Source organism: Tyto alba, unplaced genomic scaffold (genome assembly GCF_018691265.1).
Source record: "Tyto alba isolate M040663 unplaced genomic scaffold, T.alba_DEE_v4.0 Super-Scaffold_38, whole genome shotgun sequence".
Taxonomy (NCBI): domain Eukaryota; kingdom Metazoa; phylum Chordata; class Aves; order Strigiformes; family Tytonidae; genus Tyto; species Tyto alba.
This window is the reverse complement of record NW_024881313.1, coordinates 41369065-41391571: the sequence shown is the minus strand read 5'-3', so window position 1 is coordinate 41391571 and position 22507 is coordinate 41369065. Positions and strand designations below refer to the sequence as shown.

The 22507-nt window shown below is 61.6% G+C and overlaps 2 protein-coding genes across 6 annotated transcripts; both read right to left on the bottom strand.

Moving 5' to 3' along the window:
* Window positions 1-2004: 2004 nt before the first annotated feature.
* LOC122154301 (protein ZNF783-like) lies at window positions 2005-7422 on the bottom strand. 2 transcript variants are annotated; one of them, XM_042801661.1, is made up of 6 exons: window positions 7359-7422; window positions 6742-7122; window positions 3896-4022; window positions 3037-3156; window positions 2521-2674; window positions 2216-2312 (listed from the first exon to the last, which is right to left on the bottom strand). In XM_042801661.1, the coding sequence occupies exons 1-6, from the start codon at window positions 7380-7382 to the stop codon at window positions 2306-2308; spliced, it is 813 nt and encodes a 270-aa protein (XP_042657595.1). In that variant the 5' UTR covers window positions 7383-7422; the 3' UTR covers window positions 2216-2305. The 2 variants fall into 2 exon arrangements, with proteins under 2 accessions (XP_042657594.1, XP_042657595.1); XM_042801660.1 differs by lacking the exon at window positions 2521-2674 and having other exon boundaries at window positions 2005-2309.
* Window positions 7423-8226: 804 nt separating this feature from the next.
* LOC122154299 (zinc finger protein 775-like) lies at window positions 8227-13553 on the bottom strand. 4 transcript variants are annotated; one of them, XM_042801655.1, is made up of 6 exons: window positions 13379-13553; window positions 11826-11952; window positions 10492-10605; window positions 10146-10265; window positions 9921-10055; window positions 8227-9389 (listed from the first exon to the last, which is right to left on the bottom strand). In XM_042801655.1, the coding sequence occupies exons 1-6, from the start codon at window positions 13478-13480 to the stop codon at window positions 8470-8472; spliced, it is 1518 nt and encodes a 505-aa protein (XP_042657589.1). In that variant the 5' UTR covers window positions 13481-13553; the 3' UTR covers window positions 8227-8469. The 4 variants fall into 4 exon arrangements, with proteins under 4 accessions (XP_042657589.1, XP_042657590.1, XP_042657592.1 ...); XM_042801656.1 differs by having other exon boundaries at window positions 8227-9386; XM_042801658.1 differs by lacking the exons at window positions 11826-11952; window positions 13379-13553 and adding an exon at window positions 11674-11781.
* Window positions 13554-22507: the final 8954 nt, after the last annotated feature.

Genomic DNA, 22507 nt, shown 5'->3' with positions numbered 1-22507 from the left:
CCATGCTCTCTGGGGGGGGGAGGGGGGTGTCCCCAGGGTGCTGTCACCCACCACCATCCCCAGCGTGTCGTCCCCCCCGCCCCCGGGATGGCACCATCACCCTGGGTGCCCCCCTGGAATTGTCGCCCACGCACCCCACAGATGTCATCGTCATTCCCGGCCGGGGATACCCCCCACCACCACCACCTCGGGGATGTGAGCACCCTGGGGTGCTGCTGTCTGCGAATGCTGCCCCCGGGGAGGTTCCACGGGGGGGGGGGGACTCGGGGGTGCTGGGAGCTCCCACGCGGGGACAAACACAGCAGGAGCTGTGCCCTGGGGACACCCTGACCCCAGGGTGTGCCGCTGCCCCACGCCGGCCCCACTGCGGTGGCTGCCACCCGGGACGGTGCCCAGGAAGCTCGAGCACCTGAGGGGAGTGGGGAAGGGTGGGCGATGGGGTGGGGTGGGGGGGAGGCGTCCCCCGGGGCCCAGATCCCCCGTTCCCTGATTCGCCTTCACCGCGAGGCCTCGTCCCCGTCCCCGGGGGATGCGGAGCAGCGGGCGACAGTGGGGACGCCGGGTGGCTGCGCCCCTGGCTGCACCCATGGGAAAGGCCCTAAATTAGACCCCGCGGGCCCACGTCGCCCTTCGCCCTTGGCGGCGGCGCGGTGCCCGGCCCCCCGCCCCTCGCCGACACCCCGGAGCACAACAGGAGGCCACGTCAGCCCAGCCTTTTATCGCAGCCTCTTCCCGGCTCGTCCAATGACCCTGGCTGCTGCCACAAGAGCCCCTGCCCAGGCCACGGCCGCCCCTTCCCCCCCGCCCCCCCCCACGCTGGTAGTGTTTAAATAACCCTGAGTTCGACCGCTCCGCGGTGCCCGACGCAGCTACGCCTCAGCCAAATCCCCCTCCCGCGGCGCAGCGGCACGACCCGGCTCGGCTCCGGCCGCCGGGCCTCCTCCACTGCCCCGTCTCTTCAGCCCCTGCGCATTTCCCTGCCGGTGCAGCACATCAGCCTGCCTCCATCCTCCATCCTCCTCCTCCTCCCCTCCCTGGAGAGCGCGGCGGTGCCACGAGCCCCACGGCATAGCGGACAGCCCCACGGCATAGCGGACAGCCCCACGGCATTGCGGACAGCCCCACGGCATTGCGGACAGCCCCCCGGCAGCGCAACACCAGCTGCCTGGTGTGTCCCGTCGTCACAGGCTGCCGCACCTCCGCGGAGCAGCCCGGAGAAACGCTGCCCCTTCCCTTCTCCAGCCCTCACGCTACCGATTATCCTGGGTCAGAGCCTTGCAGGGGCCGGTCTCCAGCTCCCGGTCCCGGTTCGGCAAGCTGGCGGCAGGAGAGCTGGCAACGGCGTGGACCTTCTGGTGGTGGTTCAGAGACTGCCGGTGCCGGAAGCTCTTGCTGCAGCCGTTGCACTGGAAGGGCCGCTGCTGGGTGTGCCGGCGCTGGTGCTCCTCCAGCGACGCTTTCTGGGGGAAGCTCTCCGCGCACTCGATGCAGCGGTAGAGCCGCTCCCCGGCAGCGCTGGCCCGCGCCGGCCGGCCCGCCCAGCCGCCCCGCAGCTGCACCCCGTGGATGCGCTGGTGCTTCTGGAGGTGGTGCTTCTGGATGAAGCCCTTGCCGCAGGCGGGGCAGCGGTAGGGCCGCTCGCCGGTGTGGATGCGGTAGTGCTTGTTGAGGTTGGACTTCTCGTTGAAGCTCTTCCCGCAGGCGGGGCACTGGAAGGGCCGCTCGCCGGTGTGCAGGCGCTGGTGCCGCAGCAGCGCGGCGTGGTGGGCCAGGCTCTTCCCGCAGGCCGCGCAGATGAAGGAGCCGTTGCTCTTCCTGGCCTGGCTCTGCTGCCGCGCCAGGAGGTTGCGCTTCAGCCGGGCGCTCTTCCAGCCCAGCGGCAGCGCGCGGGGCTCTTCCCCCGCGGCGCAGGGCCGGCGCTCCTCCGAGCTGGGCTGCGCCGAGGCCGCCTCCGCGGCGCCGTCCTCCCCCAGCGGCATTCCCTGGGGCAGGGCGAACGGCTGGTCAGTCCCCCGCGCCGAGCGCATGCTCTGTTGGGAAGGGCAAGCCCGGGGCAGGGTGAGCTTCCACCGGCACCACCACGGGCTTAAATTCGGGCTGGGCAGTCCCGTGTTTGCAGAACTCCCCTAAGCCCTCGCCTGCTGCCTTCTGCTCGCCCAAGCCAGCGTGGCTCTCCCAGGGCGCCGGCTGCTCCTGGCTCAGGGGAACCTCCTCTTCCAGCCCCAGCGAGGCTGCCTGCGGCACAGCCAGGATTCCAGAGCCTCCCTCCTGGAGCTGCTGCTCTTCCGTCTTGATCACGATCCTCTCACCTGCTGAGAGACAGCGATTCGTCCCCGGCAAGGGAAGCTCTGCCGTGCCCGCAGCCCCAAGCGCGGGAGCGGGAGCTGAGCTTCCCCTGCAGCACGGCGGGGAGACGACCCCAAAAACGCACCGTTAGGAAACAGGGGGGTTTTGCGGGGAGCAAAGCGGGCAGAGGGACACGTGAGGTGGAGGGGGTGTTGGCACCTGTCGGGGGGTTACCTGGGAATCTGTTGGACCTCAGGGACATTTGGTGGACTGACAATACTCATAAAGAAACCAAAACAGGGGGAACGCAAAGGCGGAAGTGGAGGCTGCAGAGTTGTGCGTCCTGGAAGGAACTTTCTCAGGAATGGCTGAGTGTAGGTGGGAGAATCTGGGGAAAAGGATCAAAGCGAAACCTTCCAGGAGCAGGAGGGAGTGTCTGTCTGCAGGCACACGGCCGCAGAGCCACCCTGGTGCTAAGCCTCGCCCCAAGTCTCCCTGTTTTCCGCTCTTTTTGGCAAGGGGGCTCTTCTGGGCTTAAAGATTGGGTCTCAAAAGTTTTAAGGAGGCCCCAGCCACACGACTTAAATTCCCGACAGCTTTTGACCCCCGTGCCAGGCTGGAAACTCTCCCTGCGGGGACGTGAGCACCGCGGCGGGCAGGCTCCCACCCCCCTCGCTTTGGGGGCAGGACAGCCCAGCCCAGGCGGGTGCTCAGTGCTCGTCCTCCACCTTCGTGGCTGCTGGGACTCACCGCCACCGAGGTGCCCCAACACCGCTCCCTTCTCCAGCAGCCCGTGGCTCCTCGTTCCCGAATCCTCCCCGTCCTCGGCCGGCGGCAGCAGAGCAGGTTTGGAGCTGGCGTCCCCGGGCCCTGGGAAGGAGGAAGCAGCGGTACGAGCTGCTGATGCTGGGGACCAGCACCAGTTCCCCTCGATAAAGGGCTGCTCTCGCACAGCGGGAGCTGTGGGGCGGCCGGAGGGGTCCCTGGGCTCCCACAGCGGCGGCTCAGGTGGGCCAGGACTGTCCGAGCAAGCACGCTGGTGCCAGCCAAATGATCTCGGTCACCCCCAACAAGTGACTGTCGAGCACTCGGCCTTTAAAATTTCAGCCCAGGGTAATTCGTGCTAAAATTTAGGACTGTCTGCAGCAAATCCCTACCGGGTGGTACGTGTACAGCCTAAGTCCTGGCGCACACAGGTTGCAGGACACGGCACGGGCACGTCACCCAAGCTGCCCACTGCATACTGCCCCGGGGGGGGCATGCGGGGAGGGGTCTCCTCCGCTCCCGCAGACACTGTGCCGAGTCCCGGGACCCCAGCGGGGCCCCCCCAGCTCCTCCTGCAGTGCTGCTGCTCACGGGGCCAGAGTCAGGGCTGACAGAGGGGCCAAACGCCGTGTTGGCAAGACGAGGCGTTCTCCGGATGCACAGGGTGGGCAGGAAGCACGGCTGTCACCCGCAACCAAGGGGGCACCAAACCTTAAACGTGTAAAGGCGTCAGCTCCCGCTCCCCGGTCTCCTCCAAACGCCCAGCCAACACAGCAGCCTACAAGCAGGACGCGGCCCAGGGGACGACAACGTGTCTGAGACGCGAGTAAAGCCTGAGCCTCACCAAGAGAGACCACAGCCTCGTAATTCCCCTTCACGGCGATCCTGCAGAGCTCCTTCTGCCGGCTCTCCAAGCTGCCCCACTCCTGCTCCGGCAAACCGGCCGCATCGTCCTCGCACGCCGCTGGCACCTGAAACCACAAGGAGGCCCCGCCTTGGCGCTTCCCCACCTCATCTGCAGGCTCCGGGACACGGCCGCGCCAGCCCGGAGCCCCCGCGGCGCAGCCTGAGCCCAGGGAACAGTTCCAAGAGGGCCCAGCCAGGCTCCTTGTCTGCCCCGCACACGACCGCGACGGCTCCGCGTGCCCCTTCTCCTTCCCTTGAGCCGCCCCGAAGCAGCCGGGTGAGCGGCAACCCCCTCGCGCGGGAGCAGGACGAGCGGGGAGACACCGTCCCAGTGGGGTGAGGAGCCGACCCAAGGAGGCTGAACACGCTCGGAGGGGCTGTGTCCTGTCCCCCCCCCTGGGGACAGGGCAGCGCGGGAAGTCTCGGACTGCTGCCTCGGCGCGCGGGCTCTGCACCGCAGCGGCCGCGTCCCTGCTGCTCTGCGCAGCTCCCCGCGAGCCGGCGCCACATCGCACCGGGCACCCGGGGCACCCGCCGTCACCTCGGGCACCTCCCCGGTACCCCGGGCGCACCCCCGTTCGCCGGGGCTTGTCCCCATGCGCCACCTCGGGCACATCCCTGTTAGCTGGCGCTCGTCCCCGCTACCTTGGGCGCCACTAGCTGGGGCTCATCCCTGTTTGTCACCGGGGGCACGTCCCCATCAGCTGGGGCTCATCCTCCTTACCCGGGGCTCGTCCCTGTCATCTCAGGTATGTCCCTGTCACCTGGGGCTCGTCCCTGTTTGTCACCGGGGGCACGTCCCCATCAGCTGGGGCTCATCCTCCTTACCCGGGGCTCGTCCCTGTCATCTCAGGTATGTCCCTGTCACCTGGGGCTCGTCCCTGTTTGTCACCGGGGGCACGTCCCCATCAGCTGGGGCTCATCCTCCTTACCCGGGGCTCATCCCTGTCATCTCAGGTATGTCCCTGTCACCTGGGGCTCGTCCCTGTTGCCCAAGGCTTGTCCCTGCCACCTCAGGTACATTCCCATCAGCTGGGGCTCGTCCTTACCTGGGGCTCGTCCCTGTCACCTCGGGCACATCCCCGTTAGCTGGGGCTCGTCCCCGTCACCTGAGGTTTGTCCCTGCCACCTCTGGTATGTCCCTGTTACCCAAGGCTTGTCCCTGCCACCTCTGGTATGTCCCTGTTACCCAAGGCTTGTCCCTGTTACCTCAGGCACGTCCCTGTTCGCCGGGGCTCGTCCCTATCACCTCAGGCTTGTCCCTCTTAGTTGAGGCTCATCCCTCTCACCACAGGCACGTCCCTGTTACTCGGGGCTCGTCCCTGTCACCTCGGGCACAACCCCGTTAGCTGGGGCTTGTCCCCGTCACCTCAGGTATGTCCCCATTAACCAAGTCTTGTCCCTGTCACCTCGGGCACAACCCTGCCAGTTGGGGCTTGTCCCTGTCACCTCGCGCGGGTCCCCATTACTCGAGGCTCGTCCCTGCCACCTCGGGCATGTCCCTGTTAGCTGGAGCTCGTCCCCGTCACCTCATGCACGTCCTTGCTACCCAAGACTCATGCCTGCCACCCCAGCCATGTCCCCGTTAGCTGGGGCTTGTCCCCGTCACCTCAGGCACGTCCCCATTACCCGAGGCTCATCCCTGCCACCCCGGCCATGTCCCCATTAGCTGGGGCTTGTCCCCGTCACCTCAAGCACGTCCCCGTTACCCAAGGCTCGTCCCTGCTACCCCAGCCATGTCCCCGTTAGCTGGGGCTTGTCCCCATCACCTCAGGCACGTCCCCGTTACCCGAGGCTCATCCCCGTCACCGCGGGCTCGTCCCCGTTACCTGAGGCTCGTCCCTGCCACCCCGGCCATGTCCCCGTTAGCTGGGGCTTGTCCCTGCCACCTCAGGTACGTCCCCATTACTCGAGGCTCATCCCTGTCACCTCCCGCAGGTCCCCGTCACCCGAGGCTCATCCCTGCCACCCTGGGCACGTCCCCGTCACCCGAGGCTTGTCCCTGCCACCCCGGCCATGTCCCCATTACCCGAGGCTCGTCCCCGTCACCTCAGGTACATCCCCATTACTCAAGGCTCATCCCTGTCACCTTGCACAGGACCCCGTTACCCGAGGCTCATCCCTGCCACCCCGGCCATGTCCCTGTCACCCGAGGCTCATCCCCATCACCCCGGGCTCGTCCCCGTCACCCAAGGCTCGTCCCCATCACCTCAGGCACGTCCCCGTCACCCCGGCCATGTCCCCATTACCCGAGGCTCGTCCCCCCGTGCATGCCCCGTCACCTGAGGCTCATCCCCGTCACCCCGGGCCCGTCCCCCCCGCCCCGGGCCCGTCCCCAGGCTGGGGTTCACCCACGTTACCCCGGGCCCGTCCCCCCCAGCCCGGGCCCGTCCCCAGGCTGGGGTTCGCCCACGTTACCCCGGGCCCGTCCCCAGGCTGGGGTTCACCCACGTTACCTCGGGCCCGTCCCCCCCGGCCCGGGCCCGTCCCCAGGCTGGGGTTCACCCCCGTTACCTCGGGCCCGTCCCCCCCGCCCCGGGCCCGTCCCCAAGCTGGGGTTCACCCACGTTACCCCGGGCCCGTCCCCGCCGCCCCGGGCCCGTCCCCAGGCTGGGGTTCACCCCCGTTACCCCGGGCCCGTCCCCCCCGCCCCGGGCCCGTCCCCAGGCTGGGGTTCACCCACGTTACCCCGGGCCCGTCCCCAGGCTGGGGTTCACCCACGTTACCTCGGGCCCGTCCCCCCCGCCCCGGGCCCGTCCCCAGGCTGGGGTTCACCCACGTTACCTCGGGCCCGTCCCCGCCGGGGCCCGGCCCGGGCCCGGGCGCGCCGGGGCTGCGGCGCTGGAGCTGCCGCTCGATGTGCTCCAGCCGCCGCGTGTTCTCCCGCACCAGCGCGGCCAGGGCCGCCCACTTGCGCTCCAGCCGGCTGCCGAAATCCCGCACGGCCTTCTCCAGCCCCGTCACCTTCCTCTCGGCCGTCTCGGCTCTGCCCTCCAGGCTCAGCAGCCTCAGGGCCTGCGACTCCACCTTCCTCTCCACCGCCTGCACGGCCGCCACCACGGTCCACAGCGAGATCTCGGGCACGGCCGCCGGCTGCTTCTCCGCCTCGGGGCCGTGGGGCTGCGGCGGCAGCGGCTGCCAGGCCTCGGGCGCCCACTCGGGATCCTGTTGCGGGGGGGGGGGGGTGGTTTCTGGTGGGGCCGCGGTACCGGCGGGGCCCGTCCCCTCCCCGCGGCTGAGGGCCCGGCCGGGCCGGCCGCTCGGCGCGGCGGAGCTGAGGGCCCGGCCCGGCGGGAGCGGGGCCGGTTCTGGCTGCGGTTCCGGGGTGCCCGGGGGGGGGGGGGGTTGAGGGGAGCCGCCGCCGCCCGCCGCCGCCCCCACGCTCCCCCCCCCCCCGTTACCTGCGCGGGGCCCCAGCGGGCCATGGCCGCCCGCGCTGCCGCTCCGCCGCGCCACAGCGCCCCCTGCCGGCCCGCCCGCAGCGCCGCCCCGCGACCGCCCCCCCGGCCTGAGCCCCCCCCAACACACACACACACACACACACACACACACACACACACACACACCCCCACGGGGCCCCCAGCACCCCCCCCCCAACACACACACACACACACACACACACACACACACACACACGGCGCCCCCAGCACCCCCCCCCCAACACACACACACACACACACACGGCCCCCAGCACACACACCCACACCCCCACGGGGCCCCCAACACACACACACACACACACACCCCCAACACACACACACCCCCCCACGGGGCCCCCAACACACACACCCCCACGGGGCCCCCAACACCCCCCCCACCCAACACACACACACCCCTAACATCCCCCCACGGGGCCCCCAACACACACCCACACCCCCCCACACACACACCCAACACCCCCCCACCCCCGGGGCCCCCCACCCCACCCCAACCCCATCCCCAATCCAAACCCCATCCCACAACCCCCCACCCCATCCCAACCCCCCCCCCCACCCCCATCCCCACCTCAATCCATCCCAAAACCCCCCAATCCCATCCCAATCCCTATCCCTGCCCCCAACCCCATCCCACCCCACCCCAATCCCATTCCCACAGCTCCTGCCCGTTATTTCCAGCCCGCAAACCCCCCCCAGCTCCCCCCGCCTCACTCCCTCCTTGACCCCGCCAGTCCCCCCGCAGCCGCAGCGCTCCCGGGGCTGGGCAGCCAGGCAGGGTCCCCCCCCCCCCCGCCCTGAACCCATAGCCAAAGGAAGCCGCATCCTCATCATCCTCATTTCTACAGCATCTATTGGTGCCTCCAGAAAAGGCACGAGCCCACCACCCACCACCACCACGTCACCACGGCCAGGCCCACTCCCAGCGTCCCGGGAGCGACCCCCCCCCCCCCACCCCCCCCCGCAGCGAGGGTCTGCAGGGGCGGGAGGAACCGGGCGATGCCGCGAGAGGGAGAGAGGGGAAGACCCCGCAGCCGCCCCCCGGCTCCCCGCCCCGCCGGGCGCCAGGCTCCCCCCCCTACACGGGCGCTGCCGGCGGCGGCACGGGCAGCGGGTCCCCGCAGGGGTACGGCCCCTCCTGCCGCACGTGGATCTTCTGGTGCATGTCCAGGTGGTAGTGCCGCTTGAAAGTCTTCTGGCACACGCCGCACTGGTAGGGCCGCTTGCCCGCCTGCGTCTGGTGGTGGCGGACAAAGTCAGAGGCCCAGGTGAAGGTCCTGTTGCAGCAGGGGCAGAGGATGAGGTGGTGGGTGGTGTGCTGGCGCTGGTGCACGATCAGAAAGCTCTGGCTGGAGAAGTTCTCCATGCACTCGTTGCACGTGTACATCACTTTGGGAGGCGACAGGGGGTATCTGTTGGGGTTGGGCTTCCCCCAGACGGCGCCGCAGTCGCTGCCCAGGGCGCGGGGCCGGGCGGCAGGGCACGGCGCCGGGCTGGAGCACTCCTCCCCGTCCGAGGGCTGGCAAAACCCCTTCGCCGCCCAAGCCTGCAGGTGACGCCGGATTTTCTTCTTGGACATGAAGGCCCGGTCGCAGTGCGCGCAGACGTAGGGCTCCCAGTTGTTGTGGCTCCGCTGGTGAATGATGAGGTTGATTTTCAGCAGGAAGTTTTTCCTGCACACGGGGCAGGAGTAGAACTTCTCCCGGGTGGAGGTGCGCTGGCAGGTGGCAGTCCGGCCCCCGCAGGAGCTTTCCACGGGCTCTCCCGGGGCAGCGACCGCGCAGCTGGGCTCTGCCTGCGCCGGGGCTCTGCAGACGTCTGGTATCGCCTCCTTGGCCGGTGCTTCGGGGACGTCTGCTGCCTGACTTTGGCCAGCGCTCCCCAAATCCTTCAGGTCCTCCCCTTCCGGGCCCTTCGAGGGCACTTCGGGCACCGCCGGCTCCTCCGCGGCGACCTCCTTCTGCGGCACCTCCACCGGGATCCCCACCTCGGCATCTGCTGGGCGTTTTCAGAACCCAAACATCACTCTCCCACGCGGTTTCGAGGACAGTAAGCGGCGAAGGGCTCACCTCCCACCCCCGCCTCGCCTCCCGCACCCTCCCCACACACAATCTCAGCCCCGCTCTCCACTTTCAGCTCAGTGTCCTCACCCCCAGGGTGCAGAAAAGCCGGACACAGCTGCAGCTCACCCCTGCAGACACCGCAGGGGCGGTTTGAGATGACCAGTGTCCCCCAGAGAGGATGGGGGGAAGTCTAACAGAAACATCGGGGCTCCTCCTTCGAAGCAAATCGACTGGGTGGGCTGGTTCACACCACGCCGCGCCTCGTCCTTTACAGTTTCAAGGCTAGCAACAGGATTTGCTGCCAGAATCCTTTCTTGGCCTGGCTGATCCATGTGAAATCCTGCCCCGAAAGCCCCAGGCCCGAAGAGAGCCCTGTGCAAACCTCCCGCTGCTCCCCGAGCACACCAGCAGCTCCTCAAGGCTGCCGGCCCCGCCGGGGAGGGATGGAGGGGCTCTGCCCCCGTACCTGCTGCGGCGGGAGGCAGCGGAGACCCGTTCAGATTCACCGCTTCGTGGCAGCGCGTGGAGAGAGGGCAGAAGGGGGACGGGGTCGGCAGGCTGAGATCTGCTGGGACAGCGGTGGCTTCACAAGGGACGGGCGCTGCGAAGGCAAGAGGGGCGATGAGGCTGCGGGGTGAGACGCAGCCAGGCCCAGGACCCCGCGCGCCCCCTGGGTTTGCCGAACACCCACGTGCACCGCAGTTCGCCGGGACCGCCAGGCTCCTGCTTTCCTCCAGCTCCTTACAGTTCCCCCCACAAGACTCCTTTGCCTTCATCCCCAGCGGGCCGTCGGCGCTCGGGCAGTCGGGCTCTGGGGAGGAGAAGGGCACTTGGTTTTACCGGGAGCTCAGGGCAGCGAGCGCAGGGGTGGGGGTCCTCCCTCCCAGGCTACCGGCGTGTCCCAGCACACTCCCCGTGCCCTCCTCCAGCACACTGTCCCCGGCCATCGCAGGAGACACCTCAGTCCCTGCACCAATCGTCCCAGCGAGCGGCCGGGAGCCAGGGTCCTGGCAGGGAGGGAACCCAGTGTCACACACCTACGGCTGGCGCCGGGGACCCGTCTGCTCCCGCCAGGTCCGACCGGGCCAGCATGCCCAGCTCTTCTCTTCTTTCCATCCGAGTCAAGACTTCAGGCTTGGAGAGGGAACAGTCTGTTCAAAAGCAAGACGGACACCAGAAGCAAGATGTGACGGTGTCTTTGCGAGTGCACCCGCAGCCTGTCAACACAGAGTCAGTCCCGGCCCAGAAAAACTTCCTCTCCAACCTGGGCAGCGTCAGTGCCGGCACACGGGCAGTTATGGACACAGACAGGGCCCAGCAGGCAGCACTCGTAGGGAGGAATTTGAAAAGCACTCTCTGGCATGTCTGACAACCCTCCCAGCAAGAAAATCCATCCCTGCTCCATGGCGGGGGGGGGGGGGCGGGGGGGAATCCCTGCGACAGAAATCCCACCCTGTTCTCCCAGAAATTCACCCTGCAGGTAGAAAAATACCCTGGGAAAAATACCCTGGAGGGCAGGAAGAGAGCTGTAGGGCTCTGGAGCGAACGTTCGCGCGGGTGCAGCTCCCCGCAGCCCGCGCCTCGCTCCCCGTGCCCGCTCCAAACCACTGCCTACCGGTCCCGCCACGCCTCCCCCGCCTGCAGCGAGGGTGAGGTGAGCGGCTCACTCGCCCCGCCGGGACCCGAGGCAGGATTTCCCTGCCCTGATCTGGGGCTACGCTCCCCGCCTCGCCTCCTTCCCCAGCGCTTTCGCTCTGGCTCCTCAGGCAAGAGTCCCACGGCAAGAGGGGGCAGCCCCCGCTGGGATATCCAGGCCCCCCCCCCTCCATCACCTGGGTGCTGGAAAGAATTAATAACAAGAACAAGGCTCTGGCCGGGTTAAGTGGGGTGTCGTTTAAAATAGAAAAGACCTTTAACGAGTCCAGCCGGACTTTTTGGAAAGCTCATTTCCAGCCATGCATTTGAAAAGCCAGCCAGAAGCACCCTACAGCTGCCTCTGCACCGAGGGAGCACAACCAGCCTCCCTCCCCACGCCAGGACAAACGGACCGCACACCCGCCACTCTGATGGGAAACCACCCAAGGATTTACACGGACAGGGAAGCGGGAATTTCTGTGATGAAAAGAGGGAATTTCTGTGATGACAACCCAGGGAGCGCAGGGTACCTGTTCTCCACAAGGAGAAGACACGGAGCAATTACCACCCACTCCAGCGTGTACCTGCCAACCTCCAACCACTGCGAGAGGGAATGGGAAATTGAGCGGATCATTTGAGAGCTGGAGATCCCAGTGAAAGGCAAAGAGGCAGAAATTAACCCCGAGAAAGCTCCCCGGGCAGCGATGGCTGCCAAACTGGTGCAAACAGAGCCTACACAGGGACACCAGCATCTCGTAGCTGTCCTGCATCACAGTCCTGTAGAGCTCCCTCTGCCCCTCGTCCAGGCTGGCCCACTCTCGCCGGCTGAAGTGAATCTCGATGTCCTCGAAAATCACTGGCACCTGGGGGAGCGCCGGGGCAGGGCTGTAGGAGGGGGGCAGCTCCCCTCCTCAAACAGCCCCCAGCCCCTCAGGCGTCACCCCCCAGCTCTTCAGCAGCCCCACGAGCAGATCCCCAGAAGCCCCCCCATAAGGAATCCCACACGCTCACTCCCAGCCCCCACAAAGCCGCCCCCTCCCCGCCCCCCCCGGATTCACCCAGTCTCCTAAAAGCCCCCTCAACGACCTGCAGGCTCCCTCTCAGCCCCCTCGATAGCCCCACGGCTCACTGCCGCCCCCCGCCCCCACAAACAACCCCCTCCCCGCCTCAGGCTCCCCCCTTGACCCCCTCAAGGCTCCCCCCTTAATCTCCCCCAGCTCCCCCCTCCACCGCCCCTCAGGCTCCCCCCTCACCCCCCTCAGCTTCCCCCCTTGTCCACCCCCAGGCTCCCCATTTGTCCCCTTAGGCTTCCCCGTTGTCTCCCTCAGCTTCCCACCTCGTCTCCCCCCAGGCTGCCCCCCTCGGCCCCTTCAGAACCCCCTTTGACCCCCTCAGACTCCCCCCTTGTCCCTCCCAAGGCCCCGCACTTGACCCCCCCCCCCAACTCCCCCCTCAACCCCTCTCAGGCTCCCCCCTCGTCCCCCTCAGGCCCCCCCCTTGTTCCCCACAGGGCCCCCCTCGACCCCTCCTCAGCCTCCCCGCCTCGTCCCCTTCAGCTTCCCGCCTTGTCCCCCCTCATCCCCCCCAGACACCCCCCTCATCCCCCCTCAGCCTCCCCCCTCATCCCCCCTCAGCCTCCCCCCTCATCCCCCCCCAGCCTTCCCCCTCATCCCGGCCCCTCATCTCCCCTCAGCATCCCCCCTCAGACTCCCCCCTCATCCCCCCCAGACTCCCCCCTCATCCCCCCCAGACTCGCCCCTCATCCCCCCCCAAACTTCCCCCTCATCCCCCCTCATCCCCCCTCAGACACCCCCCTCATCCCCCCCATCTCCCCTCAGACTCCCCCCTCAGCCTCCCCCCTCACCCCCCCCAGACTCCCCCCTCATCCCCCCCCAAACTTCCCCCTCATCCCCCCTCAGACTCCCCCCTCATCCCCCCCAGACTCCCCCCTCATCCCCCCTCATCCCCCCCCAAACTTCCCCCCCATCCCCCCTCAGACTCCCCCCTCATCCCCCCCCAGACACCCCCCTCATCCCCCCTCAGCCTCCCCCCTCATCCCCCCCAGACACCCCCCTCATCCCCCCCCAAACTCCCCCCTCATCCCCCCTCAGCCTCCCCCCCCATCCCCCCCCAGACTCCCCCCTCATCTCCCCTCATCCCCCCTCATCCCCCCCCCCTCATCCCCCCTCATCCCCCCCCAAACTCCCCCCTCATCCCCCCCCTCACCCCCCCTCATCCCCCCCCCGTCCCCCCCCCGGGCTCAATCCCGCGCCCCCCCCCGCTCCGCACCTCGGGGAACCAGAGCGCCCAGGGGGGCCCTTCCCTCAGCACCGCCTCCGCCCGATCCAGCCGCCGCTCCAGCAGGTCGAGCCGCTCCCGCAGCTCCGCCATGACCCGCCCGGACCGTGAGGGGATGGGGATGGGGCCGGGGCCGCGCGCGCCGCCGCCGCCGCCGCCCGCCGCGCCGCACAGCGCCCCCTGCCGCCCGGGCGGGGCCGCGCGCCGGGGGAACCCCCCCACGGTCCCGGGGGGGGGGGGGGGGGAGTACGGCCGCCCGGTGTCACGGCGGGGACGGTCCCTCCGCGGTGGGGGGGTCACCCGCGGGAAAACGCCGCCGTGGGGCTTGGGGGAGGGGGGGGGGGGGCGGGGGGGGGAAGGAGAGCGGGGGGCGGGTTTCCTCCCAGCCGACCCTGCCTCTTCGAATCGCCCCGCTTCTCGGTGATTGACAGCTGTCCATCACTCCCCGCGGGGGGGGGACGACGACGCGCCGCCGCCCTCCCGCCGGCAGGGGGAGGGCTCCGGGCGGGGTGGGAACGGCGCCCCCCGGCGGATCGGGCCGCGCTCGGGGGCCGGTGGCGGCGCCGGGGGAGGGGGCGGAAACGAGCCCGGCCTGGCCCCGGGGCTCCGTGTGCGGGCAGAGGCCGGTGGGAGCCGGTCCCGGGCGGTTCGGGGCTTCCCCCGACCCAGCTGCCTCCCGCCCCAAAGCTGCGGGCAGCCCCGGCGGCGGGACCGGTTGCCGCAGCCCCGGCGGGACCCGTTATTGCCGCCCCGGCGGCGGCGGGACCGGTTGTTGCCGCCCCGGCGGCGACGGGACCGGTTGCCGCAGCCCCAGCGGCGGGACCCGTTATTGCCGCCCTGGAGGCGGCGGGACCCGTTATTGCAGCCCCGGCGGGACCCGTTATTGCCGCCCTGGAGGCGGCGGGACCCGTTATTGCCGCCCCGGCGGGACCCGTTATTGCGGCCCCGGCGGCGGCGGGACCGGTTACCCCAGCCCCGGCGGCGGCGGGACCCGTTATTGCAGCCCCGGCGGCGGCGGGACCCGTTATTGCCGCCCCGGCGGGACCCGTTACTGCGGCCCCGGTTGCCGCGGCCCCGGCGGCCCGCTCGGCATTGCCCGCCCCTCCCGCCCCGCCGAGCTCCTGCTTCCCCGCGGGGCCCCCCGCCAGCACCGGGGCAAAACCCCGGGGCCGAGCAGCGCCGGACGCCTGGGCGCGGGTAGCGGGGGGAACGGCGGGGGGAGCTGGGGATCCAGCTTGGGGCACAAACGTGTCGTAAATAATAGCAGAATTTTGCTTTCGCTAAAAGTAATTAAACAATTGCTTCTCAGGCTAAAGCTATTATTAGTACAATGATCCAAATTTTAAGAAAAGTAAAAGACTTTACTGCTGGGAAAAGAAAAGGGGGGAATTGATCTGAGGAAACACCAACCCAACAGCCCCCCTCCTGGGATGCTCACCGGACGGCCCATATCACAGGGCGGTAACTCCTTTGCAATGGGATGAGAAAGAACCGAATGGGCCATCGCTGGTATCCCTTGTCCTTGAGAGAAGAGAGGAGCTGAACCACTGAGCCAGAAAGACAAAGGAGCTGCAAATTGGCCCAGACTTGAAGGAGAAGGTGTAGGTGACCACAGGACTGAAGAAAGAAGATTGTAGAAGGAGCCAGGAGGCGTGCCGGAGGTGTTGAAACCGGCAGCTGGGTGGATAAAAGGGGGTTTGAAACTGAAACAATTGGGTGAGCCTGGAGGGAGCTGGGACTCCTTGGCCACCCCAGCGCTGCATTTGCTCTCTTACCTTCATAAAGATTCATTAATCCGTATTTGGATGCGATTGGCCTTCATCTACCTATAACAAAATTTGGTGCCGTGACTCAGATCCGGACGGCTGACTCGGAATTCAACTCTGGGAGGGCGCCCCCATCCTTGGATGGTCCCGGGTGAACCCCCGACCAGGCTCACCTGGATTTTCCGAACCGAGATAGGAGAGCAAAGAGGATACGGGGTGGGGGATCGGGCTCCCCGGTAACACCCCAAGACGGCCGTTCCCCGGAATATTTGTGCACGAAGACCGAACGAAGACTCTGGACTGAGTGAGTATATCGCGATACCGTTCGGGTGGGGGCTGGGTACCCGGAGTGTGAGTGACTGAGACGTCCACCGGGCTTAGGAGTCCAAGGGGCGAAGCGAGCGTGGACCTCCCACTAGTGCGGTTCCCACTGCCCGCGAGGGCGGGGGCCACGGACAGGGGAAAGCGAGGGACTCGTGTGACAGAAGGCACTGCCCGAAGATGGGCCAGAGCGAAAGGAAGGCTGCTGGCACCATACAGAATAAGCAGGGTGGGGGTGGTGAACTCCCTAAAATACCTCCAGATAGTCCCTTAGGGCTTGTGATTCAGCACTGGGATAATTCCCCCTCCCGAAGGGAAAAATATCTAGGGAAAAGATGATCCATTATGGTATGGAAGTACGGGGGGGGAAGGAGATAAGTAGGGATTTATATTGGGCAGTTTATGGCTCTTTCGAAGACTGGATATGTCAACAATTAAATATTTATGTAAATGACAAACAGCCATTTAATAAGGAGGAGAGTGAATACGCCTTCTTATGGATTCTAAGTACATCACGAACCTCAAATTTATTTCCGCTAAAGGAAAACAACAAGAAAAAGAAGGATATAGATGACACTCCACCTCCTCCTCCTCTCTCTGTTTCCCCTTTTTAATCCACCCCAAGACTCTGGGCGGGATTCTTCTCCCTCCGCTCCCTCAGAGTCCCCGTTAATTAAAAAAAAAATCAATTCTGAGTCTGATGAGGCAGTAATTCCTCCTCCACCTAGGAGGACGACTAGAAGTCAGACTCGGGAAAGCAGAAGGGAAACATTATTATATCCGTTAAGGGAAAGAGCAATGGGAGGACCCCAGCCTGGAGTTGGTTTTGTATCGATCCCACTCAGCTCCGGGGATGTGAGAGAATTTAAGAAAATTGGGATACTTATTGGAGGACCCTCTAGGGGGTGGCAGAAGGGTTGGATCAGTTCCTTGGCCCAAATATTTACACCTGGGCTGAGATGGAATCCATCCTGAGAATCTTATTTACTAGTGAGGAACAAGGAATGATCAGAACAGCTGGTATGAGACATTAGGACCAAAGACATCACCAAGGACCTGCTGGGGATACAAAGTGGCCCCCCCAGCAACCTAATTGGGATAATTAAGACCCGGTCCGTAGAAATAATATCATCGACCTCCAAGACATGATAATTCAAGGAATTAGAGATTCAGTACCGAGGGGGCAGAATATTAATAAGGCCTTCAATGAACAAAAGAAGGACGAGCCCCGCACTGAGTGGTTAGAGCTTCTAAGGAAGGGCTTGCAATTATATTCGGGTCTGGACCCTGATAGTCCGGTGGGTCAGGCCCTATTTAAGACCCAGTTTGTGGCAAAATCCTGGACAGATATAAGAAAGAAACTAGGAGCTAGATAGTTGAGTTCCCAGGGTAATAGGGAGCCAAGGATTGCCACATTTCCCACACAATCCATTAGGGAAAGGCTGGGAAGAAAAGCCTAGCGGTGGGACAAAAAAAACCAACCAAACAAAAAAGAACAAGAAATTAGCAGGTGGTATTCTACCATATATCAGAGGAAAGAGTAAAATCAAGATGGTAAATTATTGTATGTTTAAATGGATTAAAGGACCTATCAGGAAAGATTCGATGTATGGGCCAAAATATGGATCAGAAGAGGATTGGATTTGTTAAGCTCTTAATATTTGTTAATTCAAAGGAACCATTTAATCAAGAAGAAAGTGAATATGCCTCATGTCGGAAGGGGTTGCGGAGATTTGGGATTTTTTTTTAAATTGAAGCAGGAGGAGGTTGAAGAAGGTGAAAGGGAAAGGAAGGAGATGGGACCCTTTGGATAATTTACTCCCCCCGTATAACCCGGCACACCTAGGAAATCAAGGGGTGCAGGGGGTGCAGCAGGAAGATGCGGGTGAGGAGGCCCCTGTTGTTAATATCAGACCTGAAACCGGGCAGCAACGAAGGGGGGGGGGGGAAATCGTTCAAGGGAGCAGGGGCAGGCTGGGGTTAATCCCTTGTGGGGGAGTCCCAGCGGCAGGAATTCAAAGGGGGGATGGGATTTGTGGATGTGCCGCTCACTAAGGTAGAGGTGAGGGCGTATAAGAAAGAAATGAGGAAGTTATTAGAGGACCCTGTGGGGCTGTCGGAGGAGATTGATCAAGTTTTGGGACTCAGTGTATACACATGGGAGGAGATGCAGTCGGTTATGGGGATCCTTTTTTCCCCTGAAGAGAGACAGATGATCAGAACGGCTGGAATGTGGATATGGGAGAGAGAAAATCAGCAGGGGATACCCAGGGAACAGAAACTCCCTGTAACCCCTCTGCAGTGGAATCGGAATGAACAAGAGGGGAGGAGAGATAGGAGTGACTCTAGGTCATTATAATAAGAGTCTGGAGGAACTCCTGAGAGAAGCCCAGAAAGTATATGTTAGGAAAGATGGGGGAAAAAAAAAAAAAAAAAGCTATAACTAAAGCTAAAATTATGATAACTGCACAAGAGGCTGTTAGAAATAAACACAGGGAATCCGCTAGGGAAATCCCAAGGGGATGTTTTTTTTTATTGTGGGAAAGGCGGGGGGCATTGTAAACAAGAATGCCCCCAGAAAATACGGGACCTGTTGGTGTTTGAAGTAACCCAACAGGATGAGGGTGGTAATCGCTAGGGGTGTCAGGAGCTCTACCTCCTGGGGGGTATACCAACAGAAGAGCCCTTGATACATTTGAAATTAAGTCCCCAGGAGGAAGATTATGTAGAAGATACAGCCTGGGCTGTATGGGCCAAAGGCAAAGGGTTTTCAGTCCCGGTTATAAAGAATGTGTTAATACAAGGGGAAGACCAATATGCTGGTAATGATCTGTTGTTAATGCCAGGGGTAGGATGTAATTTGCTAGGTAGAGATTTACAAGTGCAGTTAGGAATAGGTGTGGTGCTGGATGAAGGAAAACTGGTGGTTAAATTACTAGAATTATGGAGGATATTCAGGAACCAGAGCATAACTGTGTGGATTTTATAAGTTATCAAACGAAAATAAGAGAAGATCTGTGAGATGAACCTTTGCCCTATAGGGAAAAACTATTTATTGATGGGTCCTCTCCATGCCTAGAAGGGAAAAGAATATTGGGGTATGCAATTATCGAGGGGCAGAAGATGGAAGTGTTGGAAAAGGGGAAATGACCTGCTGGGTGGTCAGCACAAGCCTGTGAACTCTACGCCCTAAAACAGACATTGGTATATTTGAGAGATAAGGGAGGGACAGTGTACACAGACTGAAGGTATGCATTTGGAGTGGTCCACACATTTGGAAAAATATGGGAAGGAAGAGGGCTTATAAATACAAAAGGGAAGGAGCTAGTACACGAGCGGCTGATCAGAGAAGTTCTAGAAGCCCTGAAGCTCCCTACAGAAATTGCAGTTGTGCATGTGAAAAGACATCAGAGGGGAGCATCGATGGGAATAAGGGGGAATAATTTAGCAGATTAAGTAGCCAGAGAAGCAGCTACAGAATCATCATCAGTAGTTTTATTGGTAATAACAACGGGGGATTATGAGAATTTAGCCCCGAATTTCACAGAACAAGAGAAGGTTATACTTAAAAATAGTGGGGAAAAAGATCCAGAAGGAAAATGGACTTTACCAGATGGAAGGTAGATGTTAAACAAAACATGATCATGAGAAATTCTGTCATTAATACATCAGAAAATACATTGGGGAACGCAATCACTTTGTGATCATTTCCTTAGACAATATGGGTGTATAGGAATATATATGGAGGCTAAACAACTAGCTGATCGATGTCTGATTTGTCAAAAAGTGAACAAAAAGGTAATGAGAAAAAGGTGGCTGGGGAACAGGAGCTAGCCATACAAAGCCTCCAGGTGGACTTCACAGAGCTACCTCAAATACAAGGGTGGGAGTATTTGTTGGTATTAGTGGCTCACTTAACTCATCGGGTGGAAGCAATCCCCCACACCAAGGGCAACGGCAACCAAGGTATCCAAGGTGTTATTGGAAAACATTATCCCAGATATGGATTAATAGAAAGAATAGACTTGGGCAGAGGAACACATTTCATTTTAAAAATTATACAACAACTACCTGAAGCCTTAGGGATCGCCTGGCCGTGGCACACCCGATGGCATCCTCGGAGTTCTGGGAGAGGAGAAAGAATGAATCAAACTTCAAAACAACCCTTGACTAAGTTAATGGTTGAGACTCGGATGTCTTGGATTAAATGCCTGCCCTTGGCCTTATTAAGGGTCAATACTCAGCCACGAGCGGACCTGGGAATTTCTCCCTATGGAATGATGTTTGGATTGCCATCTATGAGTAATGACAGGGATACTGTCACCCCTGAAGTAGGAGATCAGTACGTAAGAAAGTGTGTAATAAGAATTACTAACGCTGTAATGAAACTAAGAAAGAAAGGGCTTCTGCCTCAAATACCACCATTGGATTTTAATATCCACAATGTAAAACCAGGTGATTGGGTACTGATAAAAGTGTGGAAAGATCAATCATTAACTCCCGAGTGGGAAGGTCCATTTCAGGTGCTGCTGACCACCCAGACAGCGATCCGAACAAAAGGAAAGGGGTGGACTCCTGCCTCCCGAGGAAAAGGGCTGGTGGAAAAGCCTCGGGAGTGGACGGTGGTACCATCCACGGATCAACTGTGAGTCACCCTCAAAGGACTGAGTAAATTCATCAGGAGGGGATTGAATGACTCTTAACCAGTGGTTTGACGGGGTTTTTGACTGGGTTCAGAGGTAACACTGTGAAAATTTACTCGTTCATTTACTTCCTTGATGTATAGGGAACCACAAAAAAATGTCAGGGAAAAGCTGGCCTTTACCGAGCATTAACTGGCGGACAGGTGTCAGAGTGGCTTTTGGTAATAGATTATGAGCATTTTGGATTCGATCAGGCATTGCTAGAATATCAAGCTAATAGGGTAATACCTGGTCTCGAGTGTATACACGGATGTCATGAAGCGTGGGTTTTGTGTGGTGTGAAATGTGTCACCGGAGGTGGGATTTCTGGCAGATGGAGAAAATTGTGTTATAACTGTAATAGGGACTGTGAGTACAGGGAAGGGGCACGAACTGTAACCTTGATTGATGGGAAAAAGAGGTTAGTCCCCGGAATTGGGGATGTCCCTGAGGGTTGATGGAAGGACGCTATCGGAAAGTGCCAAAAGTTTGCTTTGCTTAGAGACAAAGGGAGTGGAGACAAAGGAGCTGCACTTGAATTGACCGACTGTTAACACACGGATTGGTTAAACAGCAGAGGGCAAGACCAGGTTAACCTCTGTGCTCACCACCAAGAAGACCTTTTTCTCAGCTGTGGGATGAAACCCCATAGGGATGAGAGGTGGGAGTACATGTTATACCAGACCTCTGCTGATCACCCTGGTACCGTTTGCTCTGATAGCGGCAAATCCGCGCATCAAGTGCTTACTGTTATGTCCAACACCAGAGTGTGGAAAAAGGTTGGATTTTCCTTCCTTTGTGCTATGGCAGGCTTACTGTTCTTACCATGTTTAATACCCTGCTTTATACGGCTGATATCTCATTGAGGGGATGCAAATAACAGCAATGTCGGTAAACCCTGAAATGGCTGCGTTGGCTGGTGCCCACAAAGTTATGATAGTAAGAGAAGAATGAGACTAAGTGTTAGTAAGCTCAAGGAAAATAGAGTATTAAAAAGAAAAAGGGTGGTTTGTGATAAATAATAGAATTTTGCTTTCGCTAAAAGTAATTAAACAATTGCTTCTTAGGCTAAAGCTATTATTAGTACAATGATCCAAATGTTAAGAAAAGTAAAAGACTTTACTACTGGGAAAAGAAAAGGGGGGAATTGATCTGAGGAAACACCAACCCAACAGCCCCCCTCCTGGGATGCTCACCGGACGGTCCATATCACAGGGCGGTAACTCCTTTGCAATGGGATGAGAAAGAACCGAATGGGCCATCACTGGTATCCCTTGTCCTTGAGAGAAGAGAGGAGCTGAACCACTGAGCCAGAAAGACAAAGGAGCTGCAAATTGGCCCAGGCTTGAAGGAGAAGGTGTAGGTGACCACAGGACTGAAGAAAGAAGATTGTAGAAGGAGCCAGGAGGCGTGCCGGAGGTGTTGAAACCGGCAGCTGGGTGGATAAAAGGGGGTTTGAAACTGAAACAATTGGGTGAGCCTGGAGGGAGCTGGGACTCCTCGGCCACCCCAGCGCTGCATTTGCTCTCTTACCTTCATAAAGATTCATTAATCCGTATTTGGATGCGATTGGCCTTCATCTACCTGTAACAGACTGGCCGTGCTGGGCACCCTCACCCGGGAGAGCGGGAACTTGGGGGTGCTGCGGCTGCCCCCCCCCGGGGGCGAGGTCCCCACGTGCCCCACGGCTCGTCAAGGGCCCCGACCCCCCTTTCGCCCTGACCCGGAGGGTGACCCCCCGTCCCAGCGCCTCGGCGAGGGCTGAGCATCGCCGGCCCCGAGCAGGCAGCGATCCCTCCGTACGCAGGGTTAGCTTGAGGACGGGTTGTTGCGTTTTGGGGGGGTTCTTCCCGGCCCCGGGGCCCACCAGCTGCCGGCGTGATGGGATCAGGCTCTGCGTGGGGGAGGTAAGGGTGTTGTGGAATTCACAGTTCTCCCAAGTTCTTGAATCTGAATTTTAAATCACTCTCTTTGTGTTGTGAGGATGCCCCAAGGCAGGATTTTTTATCTCCTTTCAGTACTTGATGCGCAGCAGTAATAAATAGAAACAAGGATGTTCCCTAAGGATGTTTTGGCAGCCGAGTGTCACTTTTGGGATTGTAAAAGTAGTGTTGGAAAGCAATGCCACTTTTCTGCTCAAGAGCAGGAAAATCTGGAGAAGGGGCAGAGGGAGCTGCACAAAAACGTGCTGAGAGGGAAGAACGAATCTCTCACCTCTCGGGGCAAGTATCGCTCTTTCAGTCAGTTATCGGCCCCTCCAGACTCGCTCCGTTTCGGGGACTTTTCCCACACCTGGGAGCGGATTTGTAGAAACATGAAGCAGTCGGTGCGGGTTGCCGCGGGCAGCGCGG

What these genes read in the sequence shown, in the direction of transcription:
- LOC122154301 (XM_042801660.1), bottom strand. Translation starts at nt 7,382, where the DNA reads ATGGCCCGCTGGGGCCCCGCGCAG. An exon ending in CCGGCGGGGACGGGCCCGAG is followed by an intron (nt 4,023 to 6,741) that starts GTAACGTGGGTG and finishes TTGTGGTTTCAG; the next exon opens with GTGCCAGCGGCGTGCGAGGA. An exon ending in CGAGGCTGTGGTCTCTCTTG is followed by an intron (nt 3,157 to 3,895) that starts GTGAGGCTCAGG and finishes CCTCCTTCCCAG; the next exon opens with GGCCCGGGGACGCCAGCTCC.
- LOC122154299 (XM_042801655.1), bottom strand. Translation starts at nt 13,480, where the DNA reads ATGGCGGAGCTGCGGGAGCGGCTCGACCTGCTGGAGCGGCGGCTGGAT. An exon ending in GTCCCCGGCGCCAGCCGTAG is followed by an intron (nt 10,266 to 10,491) that starts GTGTGTGACACT and finishes TCTCCTCCCCAG; the next exon opens with AGCCCGACTGCCCGAGCGCC. An exon ending in GCTGCCTCCCGCCGCAGCAG is followed by an intron (nt 9,390 to 9,920) that starts GTACGGGGGCAG and finishes GAAAACGCCCAG; the next exon opens with CAGATGCCGAGGTGGGGATC.